The sequence below is a fragment of the Pongo abelii genome, chromosome 10, assembly GCF_028885655.2.
Source record: "Pongo abelii isolate AG06213 chromosome 10, NHGRI_mPonAbe1-v2.0_pri, whole genome shotgun sequence".
In the NCBI taxonomy this organism is placed as follows: domain Eukaryota; kingdom Metazoa; phylum Chordata; class Mammalia; order Primates; family Hominidae; genus Pongo; species Pongo abelii.
Window position 1 is genome coordinate 49,214,893 of NC_071995.2, and position 21,385 is coordinate 49,236,277.

Below are 21,385 nucleotides of genomic sequence, written 5' to 3' on the forward strand. Positions count from 1 at the left end.
TTCTCCTAAGCTTATATAATGTGTTTCTCATGATTCTAATCTTTTCTGAGTCACAAGACCCTGTGAGAGAATCTGATGAAAGTTATGGACCCTCTGCCAAGAAAAGTGCACATTCCCACATATTCCCACAGATCCTCTGAAGCCCATTTACAAGCACCCTAGAAATCCATGGACCACAATTGAGAGATCTTTTTTGCCATAAGTAAATGATAGTATCAGAGGAAATAATAGCCAATTGGTGAGGAATCTGCAGCAAGCACAGGCCAAAGAGACCTGATGTTCCTTTCTTTTCATTTTTAATGATTTCAAACAAACTTCGTATGTGCCTGAAATTTATGGAACATTTCAAGTATATAGCAAAGTAGAGAGATTTTGCATATTGAATCATCGTGTACCCATGACTTGGCGTCAACAATGAACACACCATCTGTTTTTTTTTTTGAGACAGGGTCTTGCTCTGTTGGCTATGCTGGAGTTCAGTGTGCAAACACGGCTCATTAGAGCCTCCAACTCCTGGGCTCAAGCGATTCTTCCACCTGAGCCTCCAGAGTAGCTGGGACTACAGGCCCATACCACCACACCCAGCTAATTTTTGAATTTGTTGTAGGGATGAGGTTTCACTATGTTGCCCAGGCTGGTCTTGAACTCCCAGCCTCAAACGATCCTCCCACCTCAGCCTTCCAAAGCTCTGGGGTTATAGGCATGAGTTGCAGAGCCTGGCCACACAATCTTGTTTCATCTATGTTCATCTATTCTCCAAATCTCAGACATATTATTTCATGAGTAAAAATTTCAGTGTGTAGCCCTAAAGATTAAAGACTCTTTTAAAACAATGACATAACTGCCATAACACACAAGATTATTATACTGAAAAAATAGTTTCCTCATATAATCAAATTTTCATTTAGTTGTTTACATTTATGTGAGTACCTTGTAGTTTTTTAAAAAAATAAACTTGTTTTATTTGAATCAGGATTCAAACAAAGTCCACACATTCACATTCAAGCCTGACCTTTCAAATGCTTTTGCTAATGGTTATTGACAGTGGCTCTGTTTTCTTTGGCAAGACAAAGAAAATGGATGAACAATTATTCAGTGAATTTAGGCTGTGGTTAACCAATCTAAATTAAGGAGACTAACAAACAGCAAGAAAGTTTTTCAACCTGAATTTTTCAGATGATTGACCTTGCTCTTTATATTTTGCAGTTACAATTTTAAAGAAATCAATCATCTCTCCTACCCTCCCTCCCTCTGTTCCTCTAGATTCCCACTGTGTTCTCTGCTGTGTCAGGTGTCTGAAGACAGTAGCAAGTATTATAATTAATTGATTCCTATCCTCTGGATATTAAAAACCAGTAGGGGAGCCAACATGAATAATTATTCATATATCTAATTATTTATATATATAGTTTTATGAGAAAACATCTGATCAATTATCAAAGAGTTTATGAAACTAATAAACATTCATTGAAATGTATGGGATACTTACCATGTGCTGGACATTGTACTGGGTGCTGGGTAGACATTGATGAATATAAGACCCAGTACCTATCCTCCTAGAACTTTTGAGGGGACAGAATCTGGATTTTGCTGGTTGTATTCCCATGGTGTTGTTTTTCAAGGAACTCTGTTTTATTGTACTTTCAGTAAATTGGTATTTGAATTTAGAGGCTTGATCAGATTCAGGGACGATTTATTTGGTAAGATTACCTCATGGGTGGTGATATGGTCTCCCATTAGGAGGCATACAATGTCTGATTGTCTCTCCTTTGTGATGTTAGTGGCTGTTGAAAATCAGTGCAATCCATTAGGGATTGCAAAATGATTTTGTTCCATCATTCCCTTTTCATTTATTCTCTTCCATAATGAGAAGCTTTTCTCCTCTACTCTGTGGTACCACTCCATGGTATAATTTATCTAGGAAAGCCCAGATAAATTATTTGCCAGTTTTCAAAGTAATGAGTTGGTTTATTAGTGTTATCCTCCAAATGTGACCAATTAGTTAATTTTAAAAGTGACCTTGTGAGGCCAGGCGTGGTGGCTTGTGCCTGTAATCCTAGCACTTTGGGAGGCTGAGGAGGGAGGATCACTTGAGCTTAGGAGTTCGAGACCAGCCTGGGCAACATAGTGAGACCCCCCCAACGCCAACTCCGCCACCTCTCTATTTTAAAAATAAATAAATAAACAAATAAAATAAAAGTGACCTTGTGAAGTGAACTCATCAATCTTAACATATTGACATGGTCAATCTGTTGTAGGCATTACCCTACTGATGCTCAAATTGTCCTATTTTTTGGCAAGAGACCCCTTTAAATTGGCTCCTGAGTCCTTTGGACACAACCCTAGTTGTCTTCGAGTGCTTCCTTACTATCTAACATAATAAGATGTTTTAGACCTACCTTGTACATTTCCTGGCTGCGACCTATGACCAGCCATTTCTCCAGGGAGCTCTGATTCCTTTTATTACAAAATGGTATTTTAAGAGACTATAATGTAGGTACTAATTATATTCATTGCTACTGATTGATCATTTTTTTCTAAGCCTTTGAGTGGGCAGAGCTAGAAAATATAAATTTGTAAATTTAAAAACATTAAAAATAAAAACGCATTGTATATTGTTGTTGATACTTCCAATTCAAATTTAGGACTGCATGGCTCTTATTTACCTTTTGTCTTAAAACTGTATCTCCTTTCTCCCTTGCCGAGAATCCCAGCCCTCAGCCACATTGGGAGTGACAGAATAAGTTCACATAGCTACTCATTTGTTTTATCTCACAACACACAACAAGCCTCAGAATACCAACACCAACCCTACAACCAACAATAGGATAACCAAAAAGCAGTTTCAGATCTTTTAAAATTCTTCTTTGTCCTTAGAGTATATGCCACTAGGATGTTCAGTCAGTTTATTATGTTTTAATGTTACTTAGAATAATTTCTCTTGGAATTTATACCATCAATTTGACCTTTGTTTTCATTTTGTTTTTGATTTTGGGGAATTACTTTAAAATTTTTAATTTTACGTTATGTAAATTATTTACAAAATAAGGCATATTCAAAAAAATCTAGCTTCTATCTTTGTCTCTTCCATCTTATTCCCTCCCTCCTCTCTAGGTAACTATTTAAAAAAATCTTTTGTGACTTTTTCTTCTTTTATTTGTGATTTATTTATTTATTTATTTATTTATTTATTTATTTGAGATGGAGTCTCACTCTGTCTTCCAGGCTGGAGTGCAGTGGCGTAATCTTGGCTCACTGCAATCTCTGCTTCCTAGGTTCAAGCGATTCTCCTGCCTCAGCCTCCCAAGTAGCTGGGATTATAGGTGTGCACCACCACACCCAGCTAATTTTTGTATTTTTAGTAGAGATGGGGTTTCACCATGTTGGCCAGGCTGGTCTTGAACTCCTGACCTCAAGTGATCCACCTGCCTTGGGCTCCCAAAGTGCTGGGATTACAGGCGTGAGCCACTGCAGTCATCCTATTTGTTTAAAATGTAAGCAAACACTTATGTTCCAACACCCTTTCTTAGATAAAAGGTAGCAAATTATACAGTTTTCTCCATCTTGCTTTTTCAACTTAATATTATATTTTGGAGGTTTTTCCATGGCAGTAATAATATATAATTTGAAATGTCTATAAAGCTAATTTAATAAATAAAATATCCTAAGTAGATATTAGACTATTTTATTTACTTCCCTAAAAGTTTGTTTATTCCAGCTGGCCTCAAAAACTTTATTTGAATCTTCCCATTGGGAAAATGGATTGCCTTATGTTCAGAGTTGTCTTATTTGGGAGCGTAGATGATAACTATAAAATAGTAACTTTGGAACAGTAAGCTGGAAACTTGAGCAGGATCTAGAAGAAAGGTGATATTGTTTGGCTATTTGTCCCCACCAAATAAAATGTAATCCCCAATGTTGGAGATGGGGTCTGGTGGGAGATGTTTGGGTCATGGGGGCAGATGCCTCATGAATGTCTTGGTGCCATCCTCACAGTAATGAGTGAGTTCTTGCTCTGAGTTCACACAAGATCTGGTTGTTTAAAAGAGTCTGGGCCCTCCCCTCTCTCTTGCCCCCTGTCTTGCCATGTTATACACCAGCTTCCCTTTTGCCTTCTGCAATGATTGTGAGCTTCCTGACTCTCTCACCAGAAGCAGATGCTAGCACCACACTTCCTGTGCAGCCTGCAGAACTGTGAGCCAAGATAAACCTATTTTCTTAATAAATTACCCAGTCTCAGGCATTCTATTATAGCAACGCAAATGGACTAATACAGGAGAGGTGGGGATTTAATGTGCTGGAGAGTTTGGAGAAATGGCATGTTAGATGACTAGATGACCCGACAATATGAGCAAAGACATAAAGGCGGGAATGTGCACAGTGCTCTCGAGATCAGTCAGCTTGGCTGGAGTTGCAGGTTTGAGAAGGGAAATAGATTGCCAGGGAAATCAGCTAAGAGTTTTTTTGAAATAATTCAGGGTCTTGTGATTCAGGGTATTGATAGAATAGGTGCCATTATATTCATTCTTTTAAAATGTTTAATTTTTATTTTGAAATTGAGAAGTAATATTTAAGTAATATTGTACATATTCATTGGGGTGCATAGTGATGTTTCAATACATGTAACGTATAGTGATCAGATCAGAGTAATTAGCATATCTATCATTTAAAACATTTATTATTTCTTTGTGTTGAGATTACTCAGTATCTTCCTTCTAGCTGTTTCAAACTCTATATTATAGTCATCCTATTGTAGAATAGAACACTAGAACTTATTCTTCCTATATAGTTGTAATTTTTTATCCTTTAGCAAATCTCTCCCTACACTCCTCCCCCTTGCCTTCCCAGCCTCTAATATTCTCTGTTATACTTATTACTTTTATGAGATCAACTTTTTTTAGCTTCCACATATGAGTGAGAACATGCAGTGTTTAACTTTCTGTTCCTGGCTTATTTCACTTAACATAATGTCCTTCAGTTCCATCCATATTGCCACAAATGACAAGATTTCATCCTTTTTATGGCTGAATAGTATTCCACTGTGTATATATGCCACATTTTCTTTATCCGTTCATCTGTTGTTGGACACCTAGGATGATTCCATATCTTGGCTATTATGAATAGTGCTGTGATAAACATGGGGATGCAGATGTCTCTTTAATATAGTGATTTCCTTGCCTTTGGATAAATGCCCAGTACTGAGATTACTGGATTATATGGTAGTTCTGTTTGTAGTTTTTTGAGGAACCTCCACTGTTCTCCACAGTGGCTGTACTAGTTTATATTCCCACCAACAGTGTATAAAGGTTCTTTCTTCTTCATATCCTTGCCAGCATTTGTTATATTTTGTCTTTTTGATAATAGCCATCCTAACTAGAGTGAGATGATACCTCATTGTGGTTTCGATTTGCATTTCCCTGATGATTAGTGATGTTGAACATTTTTTCATATATTTGTTGACTATTTGTTTGTCTTTTGAGAATTGTGTATTCATTCTTTTAACAAAGATTTATAGAGCACTATTATGTGAAAAGTCTGTGTTGGGTGCTAGGATACAGTGGTGAGGAAGATGGACATAGTTCCTTCCTCAAGGAACAGAGGAGACTTTTTAAATTTTTTTTGAGACAGAGTCTCGCTCTGTTGCCCGTGCTGGAGTACAATGGTGTGATCTCAGCTCACTGCAACCTCTGCCTCCCAGGTTCAAGTGATTCTCCTGCCTCAGCCTCCTGAGTAGCTGGGACTACAGGCACGCACCACCACACCCAGATGATTTTTTTATTTTTAGTAGAGATGGGGTTTCACCATGTTGGTCAGGCCAGTCTTGAACTCCTGACCTCAGGTGATCCACCCACCTTGGCCTCCTGAAGTGTTGGGATTACAGGTGTGAGCCACCATGCCCGGCCAAGACATTTTATTACTAAGAGAATTGCAGTGTGCTATGAGGGCATATAAATGGGGGACCTAGCTTAGTTTGGAAGTGGGGGTGGGTAATCAGGAAAGGCTTCCAAGTAAGTGTGTTGAGGCTGAGATCAAAGAGATAATGATCTCTTTGATCATCATCAAAGGTAGGGGTGGGTGGTGGGAGTGGCAGGGAGAGAATGGTAGTTCCAGGAAGAGACAGCAGCACTAAGTAAAGAAGGTTGGTGTGGTTCCAGAACTAAAAAAAAAAAAAAAGAAATAACTAATATGATTTAAAGGGTTGGAGCATGTAGGGAAGAGTGGATGAGAGATGAAAATTAATTTTTTAGAGAAATTGCAAAGGAAGAAAGACTTGGTAAGAAAAGGGAACTAGCTACCTGAAGGCATATGGTAGGCACTCATACATGTGGAATGGATGAATAAGTAACTTTGAAATTTCACCTGTGGGCTAATAGATGATGGTGCCATTGGTAGGAATAAACAAATGAGCACAGGGTGTTAGTCTTGGAAGGAAAGTTAGTTGGGTTTTAGACACATGGTTCTTGAGGTGTGGCATCCTAGCGGCTTATCAATTACTGAACCAGTTTCAGACTGCAGTTGAAATTGTAAGTCTCAAGTGAGGAAAACAGAGTAGAGAGCTCTTTCTTGGAAATTATGGTTAGAGGAAGAAAAGGACTAAGGATGAGACAGAGGAGGCCTGATAAGAGGAGCAGGATGGAAAATTTCAAGGACAGCGTGTGGTAAACAGGCCCAAATGCTGCAAAGAGGCCAAGGAGACCAATCTACACCAAATGGGACAACTTGCTTCACAGCACTTGCAAAATGCCAGCATGTTATACAGAGGTATAGATGGAGTGGGGAGGTGGAAAAGGCATGAGATTTACAGCCACAAGACCTGGGCTCATGACACATCCTAGTAATCCCAGCTGCTCTGGAGGCTGAGGTAGGAGAATTACTTGAGCCCAGGAGTTCAAGGCTGCAGTGAGCTATGATTGTATCGCTGCAATATAGCCTGGGTGACCCATTCTCTCTCTCTCTCTTTTTTTTTTTTTTTAAAGACCTAGGCTCAGTCCTAGCTCCACCTTTTATGACATTTGTGACCCTGGGCCGTCATTACTTAATGTTCTCTGAGTCTCAGTCTGCTCATTTATAAAATGAGAAAGAGAATGGCTACCATATTTGCATCTAAAAGATATTGTGAACTTCACATGTAAAAATACATGTAAACCATTGTTTTTTCCCCGTAAGTATGTCAAAAGGATCTGGCATACACAAGGTTTGTATATTTGAATGAGGTATGTGTGTTACTGTGACTACTTATTTGTGTTTAAACAGAGACCAGATGAAGAAGCTGTGGTGGATCAGGGTGGGACCAGTACAATTCTCAACATTCACTATGAAAAAGAAGAGCTGGAAGGTAAGAACTACCATGCTGTGTGATCAGGGAAATTGGTGAGGGGCAGCCTGGTGTGGGAAGACCTGGCTCTGTGTCCTAACTCTCTCACTAGCTGTCAGACCTTGGGGAAAATCACTTGATTTCCTTTAGCCTCACTTTCCTCATCTGGTAAATAAAAGTGGGGATACTAATACTTGTCCTACCTTACAGGGATATCATTAGGATCTAATTGCCCACATGGGAGATAGTGCTTTGAACACTGTGAAGTCCAATATAAATATTAACAAATAACCTGTTCTTTGAGAATGTGATGTACTCAGTTCAGTGCGTTGATTCTTGACAACTGCCTGGAAATACAAATATATACAAAACTTAAAGAGAAAATAAAATACAAATAGTTTTAAATACTCAGTTTGGCTATAAAACCCTATTTTTACCCCATTTCCAATATTTACTGTTTCTATTCTATTTATACCCATTTCTGCCTGGTGTTTTCATCTAAATAAGAGGGAAAACAGGAACACACCTGCGACATACTCTTGAGTTCATAACATCAAAGTTATATAAAAGCCCAGCTGAAGTGGAAAGGAAAGAAGAGGCATTTTGGATGACCCACTCTGTCCAGTTTACCTTATTTCAGCTCTTCCTTTCTCTGCACCTCACCCCCAGCTCCCCACATGACCGTTGTGTGGTGTCCTGCTTTCCTTCTTCCCCTGGGGACTAGTTGGTGTGTTAGGAGTTGGACCCACACTTGGCCATGGTTTTCTAATTAGTGTTGATGCTCAGTTTCATTAGAGGAAGGCTCATGTCCAGTGTCCAATATAGCTTTAATGAGAAGCCACATTTGGCTCAAAAGCCTTTGTGAAATCTCTGCAGCATCCCCTGCAATGTTGAAGGCTATGATACAGCAACTTTCTGATGCCTGAGACAGCATGTGAAATGTTCTCTCTGTACTGCCTGTTCCCGTGACAGTTTTTTCATCAAAGTTGTACAACCTCCAGAGAAAACTTGTCCTTTTGATGGGGAGAACGGAAGCTGTAGAGGCTGACTCAGCCTCTGGGTCTGTTACCATGAGAACTGATGTGGGTGGCTCTGTAGAGGTCAGTGGTGTTTGGGTATACCAAGGTGAAGTTTTCCAAGTTATTTTGACCAGATGGAAGAAGAGAAAATGTGAGTTGCAGCAGTTGGGAGGGAGTGGGAGAAGGAAAGGGTGTGGAATGGAAGGCTAACATTTGTTGAATGCCCCTTGTGTGTTAGGCATTAGATTAGGCACCTTATACAAGTTGTCCTTTTCATCTTCATAGCACCCCAGGCAGGTAGGTATCATTATCCCTATTTTACACATGAGGAAACTGCTCAAGGTCATCTAACCTAATTGCAAGTGAGGCTGGGGAGAGAATCCTGCTCTTTTCATTCTGCCACACAGCCTGCAAGGGAGGACAGTAACTATCATTAACCACCCAAACTCAATACCTTGCTCCATCAAATAAAATTTTTGTATGTTGCTCTTGCGTCTTCTTCTGTTCTGATAATCCTGTGGTCTCTCTACCCTCTCATTGCATCCTGGGGGCATGTTGCTGTCAGTTTAGTTGTCCTATAGCAAGCACCACTGGACCTTTGCCCTCAGCAAGGAGGTAACCATTTATGAACACTCTTGTCTACTTGGGAGTAGAATAAGAAACCTGGGCAAGCTCTCTTGAATCTTAATAACTGGTTCCATCGACAGAGATCAGCTGAATAATTGGCAGTGGGAGCAGCTTCTCCAGATGACATCATCTGTTCTTTATGCATGTTCTACTTTGCTAAAAAAGAATGCTGCCTGTGATGATAGCCTTACTAGTGCATAGTGTGTTGGGAGATGGTCCTTTGTACATAGACTTTTTTGAAAACTAGAATCTTATTTATGTTAACACTTAAAAAAAAAGCATTACATGCAAATGGTGGACAAACTAGAACCAGATCTCAGGCCTGATGTGGTTCTAGACCAGCTCTGGAGAAGAGAAGAGAGAGTTGGGATTTGCTGTAGGGTTGGCTGTGCTGTGGGTTCCACTCAGACTCACTCTGAAGGGCAGCCCTAGGACTCAATGAGGCTGTACTCAGGGTAGTGTTATCTCTTGAAGGCATAGAATAAAATGAGTACCATTTTGATGGAACACAGAAGCAAATTGTGTTCAGATTCAATATGCATGCCATGATACAAGGTTCTGCGGCTGCAAAAAAAATCTCCAGGTCTTCTTTCCCCTTTATGTCATAACTTCTGCCCATATGACATAAACTATAAATCATTGCCTTACCCCATTTTATTTATTTATATTAAACAACAACCTCTAGTCCAAGAATATGAGTTTTTTGTTTTTGTTTGTTTGTTTTTTGAGGCAGTCTTGCTCTGTCACACAGGCTGGAGTGCAGTGACCCAGTCTTAGCCCACTGTAGCCTTGACCTCCTGGGCTCAAGTGATCCTCCCACCCCAGCCTCCCAAGTAGCTGGGGCTACAGGCACGTGCCACCATGCCTGGCTATCCTTACCCCATTTTAAGAATTATTTCTGAGATTTAGTCTGTGCACATTGTTAGAAACTTTGTAAGTGCGGGTCTTTTTGCATAAATTAATTCTATCAGTAAGAGAAGTTGCATTAAGCCATTATGTTGCTCTTTTTTTTTAATATGTAAGAAGAGTCAAAAGCAAACATCAGAACACGTTCCAAAGATGAACTCAAGAAGAGCAATAGTCCATGATGTGCTTCAGTGGACTTTCCCAGTCCCAGAGGAACAAGAGGCAGTTGCTTTAGTTAGAGGGATGGCTTTTTCCATTTTTTTCTGGCAGATCATTATTCCTGATTAACTACTAGATTAATGAACTCTGGAGTGAGTTTAAGGCCTTCTAATATGTTTTTAACAGAGGTAAGAGCCATTTGGTCATATTTATAACTTTTAAAAAGGCTTACCTCTGCTCGACATGTGAGATTCACCTCCACAGTTATTGACTTTGAGTTAACCTGTAAGCCCAGAGGAGCCGAGCACCCTGTTGTATGTGCTAATGAGCTCTGTGTGAGTGCTGGGTAAACAGTGTGCATGTACTGCATTGTACCTTGGTAGGCCCAATCTCCATCTGCAGGGTATGTCAAACCTATGGTTCGTGTCCTGCTTCACATGATTCATTGCCAGTTCACTAAAGATTGCTCTCTGCATGTGTATATGTACTTATTTTTTAAAACATAGACTAAAATTACATCTTTCCCATAATTTTTACTAAATTAGAATACTTTATTTGCACACAGATAGTTCCAAAAGACTAGGTTTGACCTTTTTTGGAAAAAAGAATGGGGAGTTAGATGGGAAAAAATGGGATTTGGGCGAGTTGGTAGGTAGAAGATGGGGGCAAAGAGCGGTTGAATGGCCAACAAAGTGACCACAGAATTAGTTTAATGAAGTCACTGGATGGCCAGAATCCAGTTAGATGGACTGGATTTTATTGGTGCTATATTCATTTCCTAGTGTCTGTTTGTCATCTTTTCTGCCAATTTTTCTCAGAAAATCCAAATCCTTGCTTTAGAACTCCCAGACTAGAAACTGATGCCTGATTTTCTGACAGCCACTTGGTTCTTCTTAGCTCTGACCCCCTGCCGAACTTGATTTCATTTCTGCCTGTCTCTGATATTTTCAAAAGGCAGGCATTGTGATTGGCTGATGTTCGTGATACTGATTGTACTAAAGTAAGCTTTACCTTACTTCCTACAGAACCATTCAAGGCATCTATAGGATGTCTTCCCCATTATGCCTCAAACCTGCATAGTGGGAATTTAGGTACCAAGCAAAACCATATATTATTCACTCAGCAAACATTTACTAAGCCCCTTCTGTAGTCCCTTTCTGCAGTAATAAGTCAGGACAGTGAGAACAATTGAACCATCGTGTCTTTTCTGAAGAATAACCTAGCCTGAAACTTTCATAGGACTCAAACATTAGAACTTGGACTAGCCATCATCTGGACAAGCCTGGGAAGTCATTTGGTCTGGCCTCCTTGTTTTACTTTAATAGTGACAGTGAGTAATTTAAACCAATAACATGAAATCTAATAATGCAGTTTCTAATATCCAATCACTGCCTCCTCAATTTCTCCTTTAAAATTAAATAATACTAGCAATATACCAGCGTGAGCCCAGTGGAAGTATTTGGAATGGGCTCAAGGAGCAAGGAGAAGTAGAGGTTCTAACCTGGCTAATAGTCCTTTGTGGGGTTTGTAGGGAAGAAGAAACCCATGGTTGGGATGGCTGTATTGAAGAACTGAAAGTCACCTCTCACTGAGGCTGTTCTTAACCTAAGTCCAGCTCTATCTAGCTGTACTAGATTTTACAACACCAGGTCATCATTTTAGAGGCCAAAGTGGTTGTTTAGTTTTAAATTTTGTTTTGTTTTGTTTTGTTTTGTTTTGAGGCAGAGTCTCACTCTGTCACCCAGACTGAGTGCAGTGGTGCGATCATGGCTCACCACAGCCTCCACCTCCTGGGCTCAAGTGACCTCCCACCTCAGCCTCCCAATAGCTGGGACTACAGGCATGCACCACCATGCCTGGCTAATTTTTTATTTTTTATAGAGGTGGAGTCTTGCTGTGTTGCTCAGGCTGGTTTCAAACTACGGAATGCAAGTGATCCTCCTTAGCCTCCCAGAGTGTTGAGATTACAGGTGTGGGCCGCTGTGCCTGGCCAGAAGTGGTTGTTCAGAATCGAATTATGCTTTTTACAGCCCATAGATTCTTCATGACCTGCCCCTGCCTGTTTTTCTGTCCTTGTACATCTCCTTTCCTTCCCTTTTCTACCCTTCCCTGGCCCTACTGGCCATCCTTTTGCCTCAGAACCAGCTCTGCACATTCCCACCTTAGGACCTGTGCACTTGATCTTCCCCCTTCTTGGAATACTCTTCTCCCAGGTCTTCTCATGGCCTCTCCTTCTTATCACTCAGATGTCCCCTCTAATCATCTTAAAGTCTCCCTTCTCCATCCTACCCCTTACCCTAGACATGCTAGCATTTTACCTTATTTGGTTCATAGTAATAATCAATATTTAAATGATATATTTTTGTTTTCATTTCTGACCCCCCCAACCAGAATATTTGTCCTGAAGACTTTGTTCTGTTCACTATTGTATCCCCAGCCCTTGGGACAGGATCTGGCACAATTACTTGACTCTAGTCTGCTGCTAATGCCACCTGGGTTGGTCTCAGTAGGGTGCTACAGGGATTTCATTAACATACTGTAATGGAACATAATGAGTTAACAAATGGTATTTTATTAAGATGGTATTCAATTTAGTATTTTCACGCTATATGCTTTTTATAGTTTATACTGATAATGTCAGGATCTGGAATCCCACATCTTAGCAGATGACCTCCTCTTGCTCTATATTTCTGTTTCTGGGAAGTTGCAAGATGACTACATTATGTTCAGAGATCTGCCTGTTAAAAATGACCTGAGATATACATGAGGCAACAGAGAACTCTCCTGAGACAGGAGGGTAAGAAGTGCGATTCCACCAGATACAGATACTAAACATTTTATCCTCCTGCCTCTTAACATTCTAGCAGATCTCTGATCATCTTATTCTCTAATCCTTACTGTTTGTTTTTTATTTTGCTTTATCACTTTGGAATTTGGAAAACAGAGAGGGCAAATAAAAGGAGAGACAAATAGAGAAAGGTGTTAGAATGACACCCAAGGCACTTTAACCTGACTTGGAAGTGGAGGGCACTATCAAGGGAGTTGAGTGCAGCCTTAGGAAACCCCATTGCTGGGAAAAGAAGAAGATAAAGAGTTGGAAACTCTTCCCATCAAGTCTCCTTCTCGGGGAAGTCTTCCTGATGAAGCTCTCCATTCTCAGGTCAGTTAGAACTTTATCAACCTTCCCATGCCCTGGTGAGTACTTTATTTGCCCTAAACACATTCACTTTGGTTACATGTTCTTTTTGTGGCCCCTTTCAGGTCAGAGTCAGAGGCCCTCTTAGGTCAGATTATGTACTCCTGAGGAGGTCCTAAGGGCTTATGCTCTTCAGGGAGGTACTTAGGAGATATTTTATTTGCTGAACATTTATGGAACAATGACCATGTGTGAAACACTGTGCTTGATTATGTAGGCATTCTGAGAGAAACGTCTAACTTGGGACACCAAGGAGATTGCAAGTGAAGAGTGGAGAATAAGAGAGATAGCTGCTTAACTTTAACGCAAAATAGAAAAATAAGTACATGAGAAAAGCACTAATCAAGGGTGCTGGGAATCTGCCTGTCTGTCTGTCTGTCTATCTATCTATCTATCTATCTATCTATCTGTCTAGAGATAGGGTCTCATTCTGTCACCCAGGCTAGAGTGCAGTGGTAATGATCATAGCTCATAAGCTCATGCAGCTTTGAACTCCTGGGCTCAAGCAATCCTACCACTTCAGCCTTCCAAATAGCTAGGACTATAGGTGCACACCACCACACCTGTCTAATTTTTTTTTTTTTACAGCTTTTGTGGAGATGAGGTCTTACTAAGTTGCCCAGGCTGGTCTCAAACTCCTGGCCTTAAACAGTCTTCCTGCCTTGGCCTCCCAAAGTGTTGGGATTACAGGCTTAAGTCACTGTGCCTGGCCTGGCACTGGGAATTTAAAGGAGTGAGGCAGCACATCTGATGGGGGAAATCAGAAACAATACCAAGAAGGAAGATGCATCTGCAGTGCATCTTGAATAAGTGAGCCAAGCCAGTGTCCAGAAAGCATTGGCACATTTGTGGAATGGAAGTTTGATTCTGGTAGAGAAAAGAGGATGAGGTGATGGTGGGTACAGCAGTCAAGGCCATGAAGAGGAGATGGAGTCAAAACCAGGCCATTTGGTTGCTGAGGTACATGGCAGTTATACATCTCTAGATTTTTTCCCCCCAGAATGTTGATTCTCTGTGAGCATGTGGGATTTCCACTTTTTTTTTTTTTTTTTTTTTTTTGAGTCAGTCTCGCTCTGTCGCCCAGGCTGGAGTGCAGTGGCGCGATCTCTGCTCACTGCAACCTCCGCCGCCCAGGTTCATGCCATTCTGCTGCCTCAGCCTCCTAAGTAGCTGGGACTACAGGCGTCCACCACCATGCTGAGCTAATTTTTTGTATTTTTTTAGTGGAGACAGGGTTTCACTGTGTTAGCCAGGATTGTCTTGATCTCCTGACCCTATGATCCACCCGCTTCGGTCTCCCAAAGTGCTGGGATTACAGGTGTGAGCCACCACGCCCGGCTGGGATTTCCACTTTTTATTTCTCTTGAACTCGTTATTCAGTTCTTGAGAGGTCTTTCATTTTATTTTCCCACTGAATGTATAATTTGTATTAAAAGAAGAAAAGATTAAAAAGGAGATTGAGTACTGAGCATGAAGGTCCTGAATTCATATGGGTGAGCCATGATCAGAGCTGTAACTAGGAGGATTTGTTTGCAGGGTTAATTTAATGTGAGAGACAGGAAGGGGCCCCTGCTTTGTTAAAGTGGAAATTTCGATGGCCCTAATCTATAGAAAGTACGATGAGGGAGAAAGGGAATGGAGTTGAAAATTTAAGGTAACGCTCAGGTTTCAAGCCTAGGAAATTGAGAGAATGACAAGGCCATGAACAGAAACATGGAATGAGTATAAGACCGATTTGAGTTGTAGGATGGTGAGTTTGCTTTGTGACATGTTCAATCATTGTAGATAGAGATTTGAAGGTCATTTGTAGAAGTGAACTTTGAAAACATAAGAGTGTTTAGCACTAAAAAGAGAGAAGAAAAGGGCCAAGGACAGAAACTTGAGGAGCTTTCCTTTGGTGGCTTGTTGGGGGATGGAGCAGCATAGTCAGAGTAGTGCAGGTGAACCAGGGGAGAGCAGTGGCACCAGAGCTCAGGGAGCCCCGAGCACCCAAGTGGTTTGGATACTGCCTGCAACGTGGTGGGCTCTCAAGAAAGTCTTTTGAACTAAGCTGAGAGAGATGTAAGATGATAGAGATTTGGTGAATGAGTGGTGTGGTGTCCGTAACGAGGGAAGCTTCAGCAGAGACTGGGGTCAGAAGCCATATGCAGAGGCTGTGGAACAAGGAAGTGGTGAGGAAAGGGAGTTAGGTTGTGACTGTTTTGGGAAGTGGTTTGATAAAGAAGGAAAGAGGAAACAGCAGAAGCTTGGGAGGGTAGCACTTCTTGGGAAGGTTTCTTTTTAAGAAGTCAGGAGAAACCTATGGCAGGGATGGATGGAAAGGAGACACTGGGGATAACAGAAGCGACAGGACACCAGAGGGGTGGGAGGCAATGGGATAGAAAGTCATACTCATTAACATACCCAGCTTGGCAGAGGAGAGCGAGCCAGACTGAGGAAGAGAAGAACTTCTTCCATCTCTTCTCAGGAAAAACTGAAGTGAGGGCTGAGTGCAGTGATTCACACCTGTAATCCCAGTACTTTGGGAGGCCAAGGCAGGAGAATCGCTTGAGCTCAGGAGTTTGAAACAAGCCTGGGCAACATGACAGGACTTGCCTCTAATAAAAATCAAAAAAATTAACTGGGCGTGGTGGTACACACCTGTGATCCCAGCTACATGGGAGGATCACTTGAACTTGGGAATTCAAGGCTACCGTGAGTGGTGATCATAACACCACACTCCAGCCTGGGCAACAGAGTAAGACCCTATCTAAAAAAGAAAGGAAAAAGAAAAAAGAAAAAAACTGATGCAATGTCACCTGCTCTCAGCAGGAAGGAATGTGGATAAGGTTGTAGATTTGAAGACAGTGGCTAAGGATTAGAACAGCTCCTTTGGTGGAAGATGTGGGGAATGTGTCAGATCTAGAGTGCTGAGCAGCAGTAACCAGGCAGAAATGGGAGAAGACCAAGGCATGGTGCATTGGGCATGGGAGCATCAGCAGCCCCAAATTCTGGGCTCCAGGTTTGGCAGGAAGGCAAGGGAAAGCCAGGTAGAGGTGACAGAGATCTGGAAATCTGGATCAAAACAAAAGCAGGCTTATAGAAGGAATGAGGACGGATGTGGTGACTCATGCCTGTAAACCCAGTGCTTTCGAGGTGGAGACAGTAGGATTGCTTGGGGCCAGAAGTTTGAGATCAGCTTAGGCAACGTGGCGAGACCCCATCTCTACAAAAAATTGAAAAATTAGCTGTGTGTGGTGGTGCACACCTGTATTCCTAGCTACTTGGGAGACTGAGGTGGGAGGATTGCTTGAGCCCAGGAGTTCGATGTTACAGTGAGATATGACCAGGCTACTGCCCTCTAGCCTGGGTGACAGAGTGAGATACTGTCTCAAGAAGAAAAAGAAGAAATAGGAGCGGAGGAACTAGGGAGGGAACACTATTGGGTCACTTATTTTCTCATGTTCGCCTCTCTTTGTACAGTATTTAATGTCTTTTTTTAACCCTAGCCTCACCCTCTTCATGACTTATAACTAGTCTCTTTTAGTACTGTTCTAGATTGTGTGTGCTACAATGTAGAAAATAAAATAATGGAAGCTGATCCTAGGATGAATACATCCTAGGCTGCTACAATTTATTCCAGGCATTGTGTTAAGCATTTTGCATGCATAACCTTATTTACTGCTTATGAAAACTCTGAGTTTAAATACTAAGCTTTTAATATTTCTTCTTAAAGATGAGTCACAGAGAGATTAGATAAATTGTTCAAGGTCACATGGCAAGTGAATGATGGAATTGAGTTTTGGACCCAGGTGGGCTGATTTGCGCCTTACCTATGCTCTTAACGACTTTTCTAAACTGCCTCCCTGCCAAGACCAGCCACACTTGTCATAGATCAACTGTATTGCCTTTTAAAGAAATCACTCAGTCAAATTGTCATTGTCATAACAATAACATCTGAATCAGCCTTTACAGTTTGGAAATCACATTATTTCTTTCAGTCTTCACAAGATCCCTGTGAAGTTTGCAGGCATGTGCAGGACAAAGGAAGAGAACTTCAACTCCAAAATCTCTATATCTTTACTCCTGGAAGTCTTTGAAGTTTTGTTGTTCCAGAGCTGTGACCAGACCAAAGAACTGTGATATTTTCTTCTCTTAACTATGCTAGGCTTTTTTTTTTTTTTTTTTTTTTTTAAAAAAAAAACTAAAGGAGTTCTCTCCACAGACCTTCTGCTTCTTTCCAGGTCATAGAACTCTATATGTGGGAGTTCGGATGCCGCTTGGCCGGCAGAGCCATCGGCATCACCGCACTCATGGCCAGAAGCACCGGAGACGAGGGCGGGGCAAAGGAGCCAGCCAGGGGGAGGAAGGCCTGGAAGCCCTGGCCCACGGTAAGGGCCTTGGGAGACAGGGCGGGTGTCCATGGCCCAGAGGCATGGGGAGGCTGAGGGGACATGTGACTGACATTAGCAGCTGGTCTTGATTCTTGAGCCTTTTTGTAGGATTTCCAAAGCTTGCTTCTAAGAAGAAATGCCTCCAAGAGTCAAAAATATTTTCGTGAAAACTTCACAGTTCCGGGCGGCTGGGACTACAGGCGCCCGCCACCATGCCGGGGCTAATTTTTTGTATTTTTGGTAGAGACGGGGTTTCACTGTGTTAGCCTGGACGGTCTCGATCTCCTGACCTTGTGATCCGGTCTTGATCTCCTGACCTCGTGATCCAGTCTTGATCTCCTGACCTTGTGATCCGCCTGCCTTGACCTCCCAAGGTGCTGGGATTGCAGGCGTGAGCCACCACACCCGGCCACTTTTTTTAAATTTTAAAATATACAATTAAATTTTTATTTACTATAGGGTTATTTTTATGGTCATAATACAAATTATATATGAGTATAAATAAAATTCATTTCTAAACTCTTAATATTTTTTCAAAATTGTTATATATTTTTGTTTGAACATGTGGCCTGTCTGCCTGCAAACACACAGACTTTTTGATTCACATAGAGTTAAATATATATTAGTCTAAAGACAAACTTTAGGTGTAAGAAAATTATGGAATAAGTGTGTGTGTGTGAGTATGAGTTTGTACCTGTTTTCAGAAGAAAAGAACAATATGGGAATAAAAATCATTTTAGTAAGGTGGCTACTATAAAACTAAAAACCTAAAAACTGAAAGCAAACGTAAAAAAAAAAAAAGAAAACTTCACAGTTCTGACCCCCTAAAATCAATACCGTAATAGGTAAAACCCCTTGCTAGAGAATTAGCCAATCTTTTTGATCAAATTCATCAGTTTTCTAGTTTCTTGTGGGTTTTCTTCAAGTGGTCTTCATTCATAAATTTTTCCTCCCATGAAACTACTTCTACAGAGTAGCTTTTTCTCTGAGAATAAAGAAATCTTTTTCTTCTGCATTCGTGGTTGTCTATATATATTCCTAAAGTTGTTAGGTAAGGAAGAATGCTATTTCTGTTCTAAGTGTGAGGCTAGAGCAGACCTTTCTCTTTGGTTGATTTCCTAGACACACCATCTCAGCGTGTTCAGTTCATTCTTGGCACCGAGGAAGATGAAGAGCATGTGCCTCATGAGCTGTTTACAGAGCTGGATGAGATCTGTATGAAAGAGGGAGAAGATGCTGAGTGGAAGGAGACAGCCAGGTGAGGCCCTAAAATGGCCTGCATCAAGATCTGCTTGGGTAGGCAAATGTGTACCCTTCAGCAAGTGACAGGCCTGCCTGCCTTATTTCTTCTTGGGAGAAGCTGTGACTGACATGGGGACTGACATTCCAGTGTCTCCCGTGGAGAATTTTGGTGTTGGCATCTTTATGATGTCTTTGGTGTTACCTATGCCAGTTGACCTGGAGCATGGGATTGGTGAAATAACATGGGATATTCAGGGGGATCCCCTCTCATTTGTTTGGGGCTCAGAGTAAGTTTATGTGCTATCTTGGTATTATTATAGGTCTGGCTTAGAAGATGTAGACAGGGCCACCTTGGTGGGGACCTAGTTTAGCAGACATAGCATAGGTCCAGACTTCTTCTGCAGGTGAACCATAGGGTTCAAATTCACCAGCAGTCACAGAGTTTTTGAGACTTTAACTTCCTCTGGGACAATTCAATCTATAGAGACCCTTGGGATTATATCCAGCCTGACTGTAGGCTTCCTGAAGTTGTTGTGGAATAATTATGCTTCTCTGAGACTCAAATCCCAGAAGAGCCCTCAGGATAACCAAGGACATGTCTAGGCTCCTCTAGTAACTGACCAGTGAACTTTACGGGTGATGCCTGAGCCTTGGGGAAGGAGCGAGATGGGTAATTAGCAAAGCGTGGCTTCAGCTCTCACTGAAACAGCTCTTGCTGGATGCCTGCTGTATTGTGAATGTTATGGGTTGAGAGATTCAAACAGGCCAATTGACCTGGTACCAAGTGAAAAGGCAATTAGTCTTTTGTTATTCCATCTTGGCAAACTTCTAAAGGTCACACAGAACACTGAACACTAAAGGTCACACAGGACAGTGATAAAAAGAAAAATATCATTTTATTAATGTGATTTGTCAATGTGCCCAAATGATATAGATTAAATCTATTTTTTTAATTGTACAGGTAATGCATGCTCATTATAGAAAGTTTAAGAATAAAGATAAGCAAAAAGAAGAAAAAAATTATCTGTAATTCCACAACTGCAGGGTTAATGAGGAATATAATATTTGGTGTCTTATACATGTATATATTTGACTTTTAGAATTTTCTTTAAATAAGAATGGAATTAAACTATACTCAATCTTGCAGAGTTCTATTACCTGCTTTTTTCACTTACCAATGTACCCTGAACATATAGATTAGATTTTACAATGTTCAGTATGACTATCCAGATATCTTCCTCTGTGGCTCACATCGAAGATTCTCTCTTAAAAATTCCTCATTTTCTATCTTTGGCATCTAGTTATTTGTAATGCTTTCAGGTGGCTGAAGTTTGAAGAAGATGTTGAAGATGGGGGAGAACGCTGGAGCAAGCCTTATGTGGCAACCCTTTCATTGCACAGCCTGTTTGAGCTAAGGAGCTGCCTTATTAATGGAACAGTCCTTCTGGATATGCGTGCAAATAGCATAGAAGAAATTTCAGGTAAGGTTGGGGAAGGGAAAGCAGAGAAACTTTCTTATAAATTTAAGAAGTGTGGGAAAAAAAGAGTGTGGTGTGACAGAAAGAATACAGTGGGTTGTGTGTCCTTGGGCAAGCCACAACCTTCCTGGCCTCAATGTCCTTGGCTGTGGGAAGGGTTTCAGGCTAATAAATGACTCTACCTACTTCATAGGTGTATTATGGTATTCAAATGACATGGTGTTAAGTTTCCATTTGTCTGTTTATTCAGCAAATGTTTTATTTTGTATCTGCTATATACTTGATAATGTGCTAGGCATGGGGGAATGAAGTCCCCTCAGGTGCAGTGGCTCACACCTATAATCCCAGCACTTCGGGATGCCAAGGTGGGTGGATAACTTGAGCTCAGGAGTTCCAGGCCAGCCTGGTCAACATGGTGAAACCCTGTCTCTACAAAAAACACAAAAATTAGCCAGGCATGGTGGCTCATACCTGTAGTCCCAATTATTCAAGAGGCTCAGGCACGAGGATCACTTGAGCCTGGCAGGTCAAGGCTGCAGTGAGTCAAGATTGTGCCACTGCACTCCAGCCTAGGTGGCAGAGTGAGACCCTGTCTCTTAAAAGAAAAAAAAAAAAGGAAAAGAAAGAAACGGTTCCTACCTTCAAGGAACTCACCTTCGAGTGGGGGAAATAGCCATGGAAATAACAATTAAAATAAGTGCAACGACAGAGACATGCTTGATAATAATTAGAGAAAGGGGCAACTGGAAGTTGTGTGGAAAAAAGGAGTTAAAGAGAATTAAAGACTTTAAAATATAGCATCTAGGCTCATTCAGGAACTTGAATGAGGCTGAATATGGCTCATTCAGGAACTTGAGCCAAAGTGCCCCTACCTCTTCAGTAAGATGTGAAGGGGAGATATCTGATTGTTCTTCCCGATGTGATTGAGTGTTAAGTTATTATGTTTGGGGCCTGGATGGAGAAACACCTGGACGCATGGGAGAATTTTCTCTTGAATTGGTTCTGTTTGGCTGGACAGGCTAAGAAATATTTCTCCAAATCTTTCTCTATTTCAAGTATCCAAGTCATTT

At 41.1% G+C, this 21,385-nt stretch overlaps 1 protein-coding gene across 4 annotated transcripts in view; it reads left to right on the forward strand.

Moving 5' to 3' along the window:
* SLC4A8 (solute carrier family 4 member 8) overlaps window positions 1–21,385 on the forward strand; it is a 90,719-nt gene that overhangs the window by 8,654 nt on the left and 60,680 nt on the right. For 3 of the 4 annotated variants that reach the window (XM_002823244.5, XM_054527242.2, XM_054527244.2), the window contains exons 2-5: window positions 7,255–7,336; window positions 17,446–17,592; window positions 18,718–18,853; window positions 20,158–20,318. In XM_002823244.5, the coding sequence (XP_002823290.1) occupies window positions 7,255–7,336; window positions 17,446–17,592; window positions 18,718–18,853; window positions 20,158–20,318 (526 nt within the window). Of the gene's footprint in view, window positions 1–7,254; window positions 7,337–17,426; window positions 17,593–18,717; window positions 18,854–20,157; window positions 20,319–21,385 lie in introns of those variants that run through there. The other variant, XM_054527245.1, reaches the window with a different exon arrangement.